Raw genomic sequence first — 14,891 nt, 5'->3', positions numbered from 1 at the left:
ATAAACACACATACATACAGCATATGCATATATAAATACATACACATGCATATATATACATATGTGTGTATGTATATATATTTTTATATATATATATATATTTATGTGTGTGTCAGTGGGCAGGAGGAAAAGTGGCTGGCTGTGCCGCTGGGCTGTGGCGATGGACGACCGGCTGTGCCAGCGAGCAGGAGGGAAGGTTGGCTGTCCATGCAGGAAGGATGGGCGGGCCAGGTAGCAACTGATGACATGATCGGAGCCTGCCGCGAATGGTTTTGGACAGCCGCAGATTGCAAGAGTGGGTCAGTCGGCCACAGAATGGATGGGCCGAATATGGATGGGATGGGCAGGGCAGGAGACTGCAGTTGGAGAAGGCTGGCCCCTGTCCCATGCAGCTATGGATGTTGTTATGCCTCTGACCAAACGCCCGCAGACCATTGCCAAGCCAGGTCGTGGTTGCAGCAGGTGCGTCAATGCCTGCCTCCCCTTCCCCCGGATCACTTATCCCCTTGTAGTTTGTAGTTTGCAGCTCCTTTCTCTTCACAATGTGCTGACAGGAAGTGATCAGTGTGAGCTCTGTGTAGGGGGTCGTGACTACAAACACACAGCAGAGAGAGACAGAAATCTCATCTGCACGCTGTCACATACAAATCCAAGATGGATGCCCGACCCTAAAGTCAGAAGTCTAGGGGCAACTGAAATTATGTACAGCAGGACTGATAGAGACATTTTGGACTTATATCTGTGAAATGCTGTAGTTAACAGTGAATTAGAGAATGTGTTATTTTGTTATCCTGAGTACATATAAGAATCTTGTCTTTGTGGGAATACCCCTTTAATGTTGATCCTGGTGCTGTCCATTGCTAGTCTTGACACGCCAGGATTGCCTAGAAAAGAAAGTTATAATTAGCAGCACGGAGACAAAAATTCACACCTCTTGCATGACATCACCTCCTCTCTCAGCATGTGAGTCCACAGCATCAACTGCTAATTATAATTTTTTTTTCTAGCTGATCCTGGCTTGTCAAGACTAGCGGAGGACAACACAGAGATCAAGATGAAAAGTGAAGGTGAGTATTTCTAGCCTTTTTTTTTTTTTTAGGCAGTTGATTTTCTTTAAATTTGTTTTCTTCTTGTTTTGATGTGTAGAACTTACGCGCAGAGAAGTATGTGCTGATGACAAAATCATACTTTAATCCTACGGGCTGAAATGAAAGTAAAATCAAAGGGTCATATAGGTCTCAAATTGCTATAAATGAAAACATTGACTCATCCCGTAAAAAACACATGTCCTTACACTGAAGTATAAAATGGTTATTGGTCTCAGAATATGGCTAAAGTTTTTTTGTTTAAAAGATTTCAATTTCTTAAAACCTACTAAAACATAATAAAAAGTAAAAAAGGTGTCATTTGGAACACACCACAAAAACAAAACGGATGCAGTTTTTTTTTTGTCAGTTTCGCTGCGTTTGTAATTTTATTTCCTGCTTTGTACTGGGGTACACTTCATGGAATATTACATTCTGACATTAAGAAGTAAAATTTATAAAAAAAAACTGAAAAACAGCTCTTACACAGCTCTGTAAATGGAAAATAAGACTAAGGTAAGGATTTTTGAAGGTGAGGAGTAAAAAAAAAAAAAATGTTTCTGTAAACTTTCCCGAACTTTCCCTTGTACCCACAAAGACAGCAGCAAGATAAGAAGACATTGGGGCTTATTTACTAAGGGTCCCGCGGCCACATTTTCATCAGGTTTCCCGACTTTTTGTATATTGTGCCGGGGATAGTGTCGGACGCGATTGGATTTTGGCGCATCAGCGCCGGCTTTCACGCGACAGAAATCAGGAGCGGGAGGCGTGGGATGAGCCGATGGATTTGAACTAAGCGCTGGATTTAACATTTTCAATTTGTGTTGCAAACTAAGCACTTACGTGCTCCAGGAAGAAGGTGAACTCCGGTTGACCTGATCAGGGAAGCGACACAATCGGGTAATCTGGCGCACATTTCTTCTTAAATCGTAGCAGGTGTGCATTCCGGAGGAAATTCTGGAACGGGGATCACGCAGGACCGGGTAAGTAAATGTGCCCCATTGTTTGTGTTGAATTGATAATATTTTGCTTGCTTGATCTCGCTTTACAAAGCCGAAACATCAAGTGTAACATTATGCAATTCTATATATTAAGCCTCCTTTCCTCAACTATCTGCTATATACTGTGTACAAAACTATTCTCAGATACATTGCTCAGTCCAGGTGAATGAAGAATGTTCCTTTAAAAAAATATATCAAATCTGTTACGTTATCAAATACATATTAATTTATGGGAAAGAAGCTTTTATAGTTCAGTTCATCTGGCCACATAAAAAAATGAAAATGTTGCAAAAATGAACCATTTAATTTTAATGCAATTCTGGCTAATAAAATCTACAGAACTATAGTGGCATAGTAATTAAAACAACAAAAAATGCCCATAACGCAAGTATATATAATTACAATAGATCTTGATCTTGGCAACTGAATGTCCTCAAAAAACAACAAAAAAAAAAACAAAGGTATAAATTGAATAGTAAGTATACGTTGGTACAGCTCAGTAATCCATGTTTACAACTGTTCTTTCTTACCTACACTTTTGCTCTTTTTTGTCTTGATTTAAGTTTCTTTTAAAGTATTAAAGTATTAAAATCTGCTGATCCCATCTTAGTAGCTCCAAGGACTCGGCCATTAAATTCTATATGAGTCTGGACACACTTGGAGACAAATTTAGTACAGTGTCAAAGCAGCTATTAACTGTGCTTTTATTTACTTGAATAAAATTGACTTCATTGTTTAGGATACAATATATTTATTACCTTTATGCAGATCCTATTTCCTGCTTTATTAAAACTGAAGGCGTTTTAACTCATAAATAAAGTTGTTTAATATGAAACCGCATGTTAACATAATTTATAGGTGTTATCCTTTTACAATGTTACCATTTTGTTATCGGTGTAAATTCAAAAATTTTATCACTGGATGTGCAGCTCCATGTAATTCAAAACTCATAAAAATGCTCCATTCTCATATATTTCCAGAGCAGCAACTGTACATTTCTGTTACAAAATCTACATAAATCAAATTTCTTCTTTTTTTTCTACTGTTCTTCAATTTGTATGTATTTTTTTAGACATTCTGACCAACTGATTAAACCTTAAATTTAAAGTGTCATTAATAGTCATGTGTTAATAAAAAACAGTTTTGGTAAATAGTGCGTCCTTTTATTTTAGGTGGTGATGTTTCAAATGATATAACAGAAAGTGCAAAGAATTTGAGAGAAACGGCACAGTTGTTTCAGTCTAATGAAATGAGACCAGCAAATGACCCCAAGGAAAGAGATCCCATAAGAGTAAGAATGTTAAATGATATTCTACAAAATATGGAAAAGAACTTCCTGATCAGTTCCTCACCTCCTGGATTTTTTAGGTAAACATTAATTAAAAGTTAATAGTATATTTGAAACACTTTCCCTCCATACTGTATATTGACAAGTAACAATACTAATTTTCATGTTGGGTAGCCAATGAGATGGCAAGTGAGACTTATCATTATTATAATATGTTTGACTTTGAAATGCAACAAACCCCATAGTGTTTTTAACCTAAACTGTTCACATAGCATATAGAACAACAAAATCTGCTCTTGTTTCTTCCTTCCCTTGCTGCTAATTTTGAGTTTAATGCTCACAGCTTGTGTCTCAGGTTGGAGCACAACTGACGTGTTGACACAACTGACAAGTATGAATAAGGACCTTGCCTTCTAGGTCCGAAACGCGTAACCTTTTTTCACCTGTGCGATCATATCTTTAATGTATTCCTAATAAATTTTTTTCATTTTTTACCTACACTTTTTTGACGACGATTCTATTCCTCTATTTCTTCCAAAATCCAGCTTACCTCTCCAGGCGCTTGACTCCCTTCTTGCATGGAGATATAATTCAGAAGTCCAATGCAGTGGTCCACAAACAAGGAATAACTCCAACACGTCCATAGGAATACTTTTTTTAAAAAATGGCTTCTTTTATTTCATGTTATAAAACATCATCCACAGCAAACAGATAAATTACAAGACTGGACATAGTGTAAACAGACCGATGCGTTTCATCCTAAACGGACTCATTCATGGTCATAGTGGTTGTTTGTGCTCCAAACATTTAAATGCAAAAACGCTTTCTCCCATCTGGAAGTTGGCAGTAATTTATTATCTCTGTATAGGATGAAACTTGTCGATCTGTTCACACGATGTCCAGTCGGATAATTTATCTGTTTGCCGTGGATGATGTTTTATATATAAGAAATAAAAGAATACATTTTAAAAAAATATTCCTATGGACGTGTTGGTAAACTGTTCACATAGTCAGAACTATGTTCACAAGGACATGAGTCCTTTTATAATACAGATACATGATACAAGGGCTCCCTGTCTCCTGGATGATTAATTTTGAACTGCAAATAAGACACTTTAGACAAAACTAACTTTTACACACAGTTCTGGTAAATACATTCATTCACACACAACACTTGTAAACACACACATGGTACCACACTGGACACTGTTATACACTGAAAATTTCTATATATACACACATAAACACAGTGGGCCCTGCTATATACACACTCATAGGAACACACTGGTTACTGCTATACAAACACTCATAGGAACACACAGGGTACTGCTATATACGTGCATAGTAACACACTGGGCACTACTATACACACACACACACACACACAGGAACACACACATACCTCTTCTTCTTACCCATCCCATCTTCTTCTCTGCCCCATCCCTGGCAGCATGTAGACCTTGAGTGATGTAGTGATGATCATGTAGACCTGAGTGATGATCAGTCACATGCTTCTGATATCACTCCAGTTCCTGAGTGTTACGGCTAGGAGAGGGAAAGAGCAGTGTGGAGGCTCTGCACTCTAGCAGATCGAGTAAAGTGCTATGTCTGTACGTCACCTGATCTCCATTACAGTGGTCAGAAGGGTCTGGTAGTGGTGGATCATCATGAATTCAGACTATATGATGCAGGCACTTTTTATCAAGATTTTTTCTTGCTAAAAAGAGCGTCTTATAGTCCAAGAAAATACAGTAAGTATTTTTGTGTTATTTTCCCAATGTGGTAACAATTCTTTTTAACAATTTCTTTATCATTGTGTTTATCCACTTCATTACAAAGCAATGTTTCAATTTTAGCAATCTACCTATTCAAAGGGTTATTCCAGAAATCAGCATTGTTCATATTCAAATGGGTCATTAAAATATAAGCTAATATGCAATTAGTTGTTATTTAAATCCTTTCTCCCCTTAGCAGACAAATTGTTGTGGACATACACTGTAATGAAGAACTAAAATTCTACTGGCCTTTCAATCAGTCCATTAATTTTGTCCCTGGGGTAGACACAGGACAAAAGATGGCCGCTGCCCACACATGTCCACATCACATGGCCTGCACCTGTGTGGGCAGGTCATGTGATCATCACTATATTTGGCTGTAGTCGGTTGCAGTGCATCCAGTATGGTCAGTGTTATGGTGCAACGTCATCTAAGAGTGAGGCAATGTGCAGTGATGGCAGTTACACATCCTTTCTCTGGTAACCACAGTTTTTCAGTGGCGGCCATGTTGTAGATTAATTATTTTAATCATAAAAGCAAACTATTTAAGCTCCATTTTGCAATTAATGATACTGAGTTTTGTTGTGTTTATTTATTTATAGCATTATAGGATTTTGTAACTACTAATATTTCTAATTTGACAATTATTATACTTTTTCCAGTATATATTGGTATATAGTATTATACAATTAGATGATGCATACAATAACATATTTTTTAATATAAATGGAAAAGGGGAAAATTATAGAGGAAAACAAATTTCTAATTTTTAAATGGTATAGAAGATTTTGCTTTAGGATCCTTATTTCCTATTGCAAGATTAATGAAACCTAATTGCTGTTACACATTTTGTAATGAACAAAAGTATTAGAAATACACCCCAAATGTCTTTCCAAAAATGATTTGAACTTAAAAGCTTTTTTTCACCTTTGGTATGTGTCCTTGAAAAAAATCATCTTATCAAATGTTTCCTTACTGCCATTTTCAGCAATATATGTGTGATTCTTTCATATTGCTTGGGACTAGCATAAGACATAAAATGACTGCAGTGCATTATGGATTTTGGATTATGGATTAATGGATTTCGTAGTGCTATCCAACTTCTGTCAGAGTTATTTCGAAAAGTTGTCCAACAACATCCAGAAAAAACGTTTGTGGGCAAGTACCATTTGGTTCCAAATGCCCTGAAAAGGGCACTTCAGTGCTGGAATGCACTCTAAATTCATCATTACTTTATCCACTAACACACAAACCCGATTACAAGCAAAACCACCAGTGTTAGCACTTAGTGTGTTGCTGGGTTCAAAGGCACTAATGTCTTTGCTATAGGAACATGGGGGGCATGGGGTGGTTGGCTATATAATGGAGGGCATGGGCTGGCAGGCTATAAACTGGGGGCATGAGCAGGCTGGTTATATACTAGGAGGCATGGGCTGGCTGGCTATATACTAGGGGGGCATGGGCTGGCTAGCTATATACTGGAGGCATGGACAGGCTGCCAAGATACTAGGAGGCATGGGCTGCCTATATACTAGGGGTATGGGCAGGCTAGCTATATACTAGAGGGCATGGGTTGGCTATATACTAGGGGGAGGGGACTGGCTAGCTATATGCTGGGTGGAGGCTATGACCAATGCAATTCCCACCCTAGGCTTATACTCGAGTCAATAGGTTTTCTCAGTTTATTATGTTCAAATTAGGTACCTCGGCTTATACTCGTGTCGGCTTACACTCCATTATAACCATATATGCTTATATTAGATGCCCAGAAATCTAAACCATGGAAATAAAAAATATTTTTTCTCTTGAAGTGAATGTAGTAATAGATGTAAAAAACCATATATATGTAAAACCATCTTTTACAATTGACATATGTGTGTTTATTACACAAAAAGACCAACTATAAGGACATTTTTTGTGGAACATTCTAAATACTATATATGTGGGTAATAACCACACATAGACTCGCTAAATACTTACCATAAAAAATGCACTCATGTGTACAGGCAGTCCTCGGGTTACATACAAGATAGGGTCTGTAAGTTTGTTCTTAATTTGAATTTGTATGCAAGTCAGAACTGTATATTTTATAATTGTAGTTCCAGACAATTTTTTTTTTTTTGCCTCGGTGAAAATTTGAGTTTCACATTTTTTTGCTGTAATGGGACCAAGAAATATCAATAAAGCTTCACTACAGACAACTTACAGCTGATCAGTGCAGCCTGGGACTATAGTAACATCCAGAGAGCTTCATAATAGATCACAGTGGTCAGAGGGGTCCGTCTGTAACTATGGGTTGTCTGTAAGTCGGGTGTCCTTAAGTAGAGGACCGCCTGTATATAACGCCTGAAAGATCTAGAATCTAACTATAATTAAAAACAGCTTATTTTAATGAAAACTGCTACAAATTCTGTACCAATACACTATACAGGCGATCCCTTACTTAAAGGGAACCTGTTACCAGGAGACCCATTTTTAACACTTCTCCAGTCCCCACAGAGCATAGTACATACATTGCATTGTTTTTGTATAAAAAATAGGTTTTCCAGAAAAAAAGATATGTTATATTGTACCTTTCATTAGCATCTGCTGTGTGACTAGGCAGTTGTCCACTGCGAGTGGACCTTTACAAATAAATGAATAACTCCCCTCACTCGGGATTGGCTGTAGAGGAGCAGGGGGCGTTGCTAAGAAAGTGATAGGTGTTTTCATATATTTGAAAAGGACACATGGAGGAGTGGTTTACCAAGAGTGGGGGGAAACTGCTCCTTTCCAGCCACTCCCAGTGGAGGAGTGCCTAGTCACATAGCAAGGTACAATATTACATATATTTTTTTCTGTAAAACCTATTTTATATACAAAAACACTAAGGCAGTGTATGTACTATGCTCGCTGGGGACTGGGGGAGTACTAAAAATGGTTCTCCTGGTGACAGGTTTAAGAACACTCGAATAACAGACGACTCCTAGTTACAAACGGAGCTCTGGATGTTGGTAATTTACTTTACTTTAGTCCTAGGCTACAATAAATAGTTATAACGGTTATCAGAGGTGTCTGTAATGAAGCTTTATTGGTAATCCTGGTTCTTATGACAATCCAACATTTTTAAAATCCACTTGTCACAGAGACCAAAAAATGTTTGTCTGGAGCTACAATTATAAAATATACAGTTCCGACTTGCATACAAATTCAACTTAAGAACAAACCTACCGAACCTATCTTGTATGTAACCCGGGGACTGCCTCTATACTAAAATATAATTTCTTTTCATAAATTATAAATTTCTTTGCATATACTATATGTATTATTTTTTATATAACACAAAAGGCCATTTATATCACTACTGTATGACATGGTCAGCAATATGTGCATTGTTACAGAAAAAAAAAAATCATATTTGGTACTACAACTAAGCTTCCTACAAAGAGTAATTTCTGGAATCCAGCTTACTCCTTGCATTACCAGAACCAAGGTTAATAAATAGTTTGGTACTAGAACCAAGCCTTATACATAGATACAACTCTCTTCACATCTAATGAAGAATTCAGTTAATTTCAAAATGGTGTAAATGAAGGAAATGGTACAATCATTCAAATTCTTCAGCTGGGCAAGGGGTGTCCTTTTCATATTTTATTAATAGGGACTACAACCGCCACATTTTGACAGAAATACAACCTTGTTATGAGGGAAGTTTATATTATTGTTAGAGTGTTGTATCTGTGGTGGAGCCCCTGTAATGGCAATCTAGTAGCCCTAATTCTGATTTGCTAGGTGTATAGGGTTCCATTTGTAGATAATTAGATTATTTGTATGTGACTGCACATAAAGGGGATACAACAAACATACAGGACACATGAAATATTTTTAGTATACACTTGTAACATCTATGGTCTTCACACTTGAGCTGTATTGATTTATAAAGCATGCTCACAGGCCTTGAACAATGATTGCTTTAGCATTTATGTTCACTATGTACTGTTTGTTGCCATAGTAATAATAATGCCAATGCTTCAAAAACATAAATTCTTGCTGTTCCATATATTTATCCATCTGAAAATTGCAGTGTTCAATTTGTAGTTTAGAAAAACTGTTCTAAGAGACTCCATGAGTATTTATTGTATTTATATATATTTTTTTTTTACCTTTATTTTAAAGAGAACCCGTCATGCAAAATAACCCCCCTAAACTAAATATATTTTCATAAACTGCCATTAGAGAGCATTGCCTCTATCCCTTTATTGTCCCTCTACATGCCTGTAAACCTAAGCCTGTATAATGATGTGAGGCTGTATAATGATGTGCTTCCTGGTGCTGGTGTCGGCGCCCCCTGCAGCCTGTGTGTGCATGTGTGTGTGTTTAGGAGAGATACAGCAGCTCCAGGCAGCCATGTTACAGCAGAACATGTCAGATTCATGTGTAGCTGATGTCTGTCTCTCACCTGTATATTAGGAGGATGCAGCATGCTAGCAGATGCAGCACACACACTAGCCATGCCATGCTTTCCTATATATTACACACAGACATGAGTAGGGGGAGGAGAGGGGAGGGGGAACAGGGGTGACATCACTGCCTCTGACCATGTGACCAGCCTCATTTACATGATAAAAAATAGATGATTTTACAATGATTAATGTATGAAATAACTAGATAAAGGCTGGGATGGATCCTTGTGAGCTGCTCCAACAGGTAGAGGTGACAGGACTAGTGACACAGACCTGATGACAGGTGTCCTTTAAGTTCAATCTGATTTTCTAGGAAAATGGACTGGTATTGAAGTAAACAAAACTAAATGACGGCCACAAGGCATATAGCATAGCCCCCCTTCCCACAGGACCAAAAGGTGAATCTACGCTAACAAATGAACGAGATGACATGGGAGAGACTTGCTTTAATTAATTGCAACACTTAAAGGAGTTGCCCACGTTAATCAAATAATTAATATTGTTTGTATCAATTCCTTACTGTGTTGAATTAATTATTTTCTGTCATTCTATAGGAAGCTTCACTATCTACTTATAACACACAGCTCTGATTACTGTCTGTGGTTCTAACAAGCCGTGCACCTGTGTGACATCACATGACCATGGGCCAGTTTTTATCAACAGGGAATTAACAATAAAGCTTCCTGCTTAACATTTTATTGTGTCTCCTCTCCTTCTACAAGCTTGAACTTTTTTTTTATTTCCTTTGGTTTACAAATCTTTATATGGGCTTGTTTTATGCGAGACAATTTGTATTTTCTAGTGGTGCCATTGAATATTCTATGCCATATACTTAGGACCTGAAATCCAAATGTGGTGGGATTGGCAATTGTAATTGGTACCATATTGTTTTACATACAGATCCAAGGCAACAACCAAGGGGATTTTACACTTTTCTTGGGTTAAAGTGAAGTCAGATCCACAAACTCACAGATACCGAGGTGGATAAATTCCCATTCATTTTTGTAAAAATGCTGCGTTTTCCAACTTTGAAGGATCCTTCTCGTAACGTATCTTATTTTCTGAGTAGTCACTATCAAAGATAATGAATGCACATAGCACAATTAATAGAAATTCCCAAATGGTATTCATTAAAAAAAGGCCTTAATTATAAAATCCACATCACGCACGTTTAGTGTCCTCGCCTGACCAGGGTTTTGCCTTCAAAATGGCTACTTTCAGGGCATGCCTTAGGTGCACTTTTTTCATCCTTAAATATAAATTCTATTATTATTATTGTGCTGTGCCCCCGTATATACAGGATAGGAGTAGTAGTACTTTGCTCACATATACAGTGTAGGAGTAGAAGTACTGTGCTATGGCCCATATATACAAGATAAGAGTAGTAGTACTTTTCTTTGCCATGTCCATATATGCTAGATGGGAGTAGTAGTACTGTGCTCATATGTACAGGATGAGAGTAGTAGTACTTTGCTCATATATACAGGATAGGAGTAGTAGTACTGTGTTGTGCCCATACATACAGGATAGTAGTAGCAATACTGTGCTGTGCCCATATGTACAGGATGAGAGTAGTAGTACTTTGCTCATATATACAGGATAGGAGTAGTTGTACTGTGCTTTGTCCATATATACTGGATAGGAGTAGCAGTACTGTGGTGTACCTATATATACAGGATAGGAGTAGTAGTACTTTGCTGTGTCAATATATACAGGATAAGGAGTAGTATTGTCCTGTGCCCATATATATAGGATAGAATTAGTAGTCCTGTGTAATAGGTGGGGTAGTTTTCTTCTAATGTGTTTCTAGCACAGGACTGCTGGATGCCAACACTGTCTGTCCCCTACACACTCCCGGATATGTCCTATGCATGACTGCCCCTTACCCCACCTAAAGTGACATTTAATCATCACCACTTCCCCAGGTCCCTATACCCTCTCTTGCTCAGACTAAACCTCAATAGTAGCAGTGGCCCTGTCACTCTACTTCACAGGCTTCCGTTCAACTGGAATGTAATACACAGCAGCATCATGATGCTTTGTCTGCAACTTCAGTGTCAGACCAGCGATGCAAGCTTTGGACGCTATCTCTGCACACAGACAGTGTCCAGACATTCAAGTTTCCTGCATTGGTGTTTGATGGCTGCCCATATAATGATCCAGCATTGAGGCTCCTGCTCCTCCACAATGCGAAGTAGTGATTGCGCCAATGGAGGAGTCTGTTGTGAAGTTATGCGCATGCCCAGAAGAGTGGTGCCATCTTTAGCAGTTTATTCTTTCTGCGCAGAATCGGCCAGGGAGGTGCGAAGAGAATGGAAACAGCCACTAGCAGGGGGAGCTAGAACGATTCTGAAAAGCATTTTTTGAAACAAGAAGGCATATTTTTAAATAAATGTCAGAGCTGAAATTTCAGTTTTCAATGTATTTAGGTAAGTTACATAAATTTGATATGATGACATAACCCTTTTAAAGGGGTATTCCGGGAATATGAACGTCTGACACAAAAACCCATGATGATATAAATAAATGAATACAACAATACTCAATGTCATTAGTCACAAAACAGAGCTAAAATAGTTTGATTTTATGATTTACAAAATTTATGGCCTCTCTAAAGTAGGTGGAGTTATCACTAAGATGGCCCCCACTGGAAACTTCAAGTTCCATGATCCTTTAGTTCTCAGTAACTCCTCCTGCCTCTTGTGCTCTGCTCCCAGTGATGATGTAACAGACTTTCTTGCTCTGTTACCATAGTAATGATGTGTAACTGCCATCCCTGCACATTACCTCACTGAGATGATATCTTACCATAACACTGGCTATACTGGATGCACTTCAACCAACCGACTACAGCCAAACGTATAGGTGATCACATGACCTGTCCAGGCAGGTGCAGGACATGTGATGTGGACATGTGACCAGCGGCCATCTTCTTTCCTGTGTCTGCTCCGATTGGACCGCGCGGAGGAAATTAACCGACTGATTAAAGGGCCAGTAGCATTTTAATTCTTCATTACAGTTTGTCACAGGCATTTTCTGCTAAGGGGAGCAAAATTTTAAATAACAACTAATTACACATTAGCATATATTTTGAGTACCAGTTTGTATATGAATTATGCTGATTCCTGGAATACCCCTTTAAGTTTTCAAGTCTTTTAAAACCAATATTTGGTTTATCCAGGAGCAAATTCCCCAAAGCAGGATAATTCCTAACTTTATTCCATTTCCTATTTAGCATCTTCTTCAGCTATAAAGGTGCTTTTGAATATTTGGTAACAAATGTAGGATTAATCTAATTTTTATAAAAAGTTCCTATCTTTTTTTTTCTCTCTATTCATAAGAATATGGATACTTTTTCTCTTTAAAATGTTCTTTTATAATTTCTGTCTGTTCTTCTGCATCTTTCTCCTCAGTGCAATTTCTTTTTATCTGTTTAATGTGTGCCTTGGGGACATTTTTTTCTATAAAACTATTAATGTTTTTTGTCTTAAAATATATTTTCTTTAAAAATCTCAAAAACATATCAATTCATTCCCTCCTTCTTAAGTGAAATTTAAGTTCCAACTAAATTCCAACTATTTTTCCTAATATGGAATTACTTTCTAATTTAGAAATTGCATGTGACCAAAAACTCTATGTACATTGTCAACAGTTGTTATCTATAAGATCCCATGTATGTGGGCCTAAGGCTGTATTTGTACAGATTATGGCAGAAAAGTACATATCATGGCCTTCTAGCAATCACTCTCCTGATCTTGACCCCCAACTGATGTATCTTCTGAAAGCCAGGAATTAAACTTTTAATGAGTAAGTGCCACGTGCGTTTTCATATCATTATACAGGATCCCTCTGTTCTTCATACATTTAATTTTTGAAAGTGTAAAATGAAAATTCCATCTTTTTATGTAATTAATGTAGGAACTTCAGAACCAGCAACATCTTCTCTTCTACTGTGGCACAGCATTGAAATTATTGTTACCATCATTATAAAAATAGCAATTTTTTACTATTGTGTTTTTCAGTTATTGATTGTTCACCATATTAGTTATAGCACAAACTACTAACCTGAAGACAGGAAATGCATTTTAAACTTTCCGAGCTAAAAGTGAGTTATTTTAATTAAAAAGAGCTTACAGCTGTGTTAGCTTGGCTTAAAAAAAACAATGATGGCTATATATATATATATATATATATATATATATATATATATATATATATATATATGAGAAAATTTCCTACATCGCCTGGGGTTTAATGCTTCAATACAACTTCTTGTACAACTCCCATCATTTGTAATGATGGACATGAATGTATAAAATGTAGGTACCTTTAACAAGTTACATCTCGGCATAGAGTCACTTTATTAAAAATAAAACATTTTATACATATTGTTTCATTTAGGTCACCTTCAAGAAGCAATGTCTCCTGTTAGCTCTACCTTTCTGCAGCAGACAGAAAGGCTATTTAATAACACTGGACAGAGGAAAAATAATTGTTCAGATATTTGCTGAGAAATAATTGAAGATTACAATAATTCAACTTTTATAATCTATTACATTTACAAGAATTATACTATTACTATTACGTTATCTTTTATTTGTTTGGGTGTATAAAACATTTTCTTTTGGAATATCATAGTATGTGCATAAACCATAAGAAAACAAGTAATCAGAAAGACAGAATAATGTCTTGTATTGTGTTTGAATGGGGATTCATCTAAAGCTATATGATGTTAAACCCACCAATAATATCTCAGGTGGCTGCAGTGACATTGCTTTGCTATGGAAGATATGGAATTTCTAATCAAAAGTAAATAAACATTCAGAAATGATTTATACCATTTTATGCAAAGAGACACTATAAGAACTCCTGATGTTTAAATAAATGCTTGCATTACAACAATTCTTTAGCGTTTTTTGTTGTGTTATGCTGTTTATTTGTAATTTCTCCTTGAAATGTATGAATAAAAGATCAGTTACCACATGAAAGGGAGGTGCCTCTAAGCAGTCTAACAACTTGGAATTGCCATTTTATGGTGAATCCAATTGTTCACTAAACAGAAATGTCCAGAGGCCTGACAGGCCCTCTTTAAAGAAAAACCTACCATGAGGAATCTGCTATCAGAAGTCGTTCTGATGGTAGATTCCTGCTCTCTGCCTCTGCCCTAATCTGTAATTTAATAATCCTGGAACCTAACCTAACTTGTTAAAATCTTAATTTGAGGGAACATGTAAATTAACTGCAGAGGCTACTGGGGCGTGTACTAGCCTTAGCTTCCAGTGCCTAGCCAGGCTAGTAAA

General features: G+C 37.1%; 1 protein-coding gene across 4 annotated transcripts in view; it reads left to right on the top strand.

The window, feature by feature from the left end:
• The window catches only part of NAALADL2 (N-acetylated alpha-linked acidic dipeptidase like 2), a 509,493-nt gene that overhangs the window by 478,904 nt on the left and 15,698 nt on the right, over window positions 1-14,891 (top strand). For 3 of the 4 annotated variants that reach the window (XM_072142777.1, XM_072142778.1, XM_072142776.1), the window contains exon 13: window positions 3,259-3,454. In XM_072142777.1, coding sequence (XP_071998878.1) covers window positions 3,259-3,454 — 196 coding nt within the window. Of the gene's footprint in view, window positions 1-3,258; window positions 3,455-13,992; window positions 14,076-14,891 lie in introns of those variants that run through there. The other variant, XM_072142779.1, reaches the window with a different exon arrangement.

Source organism: Engystomops pustulosus, chromosome 3 (genome assembly GCF_040894005.1).
Source record: "Engystomops pustulosus chromosome 3, aEngPut4.maternal, whole genome shotgun sequence".
NCBI classification, from domain to species: domain Eukaryota; kingdom Metazoa; phylum Chordata; class Amphibia; order Anura; family Leptodactylidae; genus Engystomops; species Engystomops pustulosus.
Note: the sequence above shows the minus strand (reverse complement) of the source record. Positions and strands in the feature narration are given on the sequence as shown.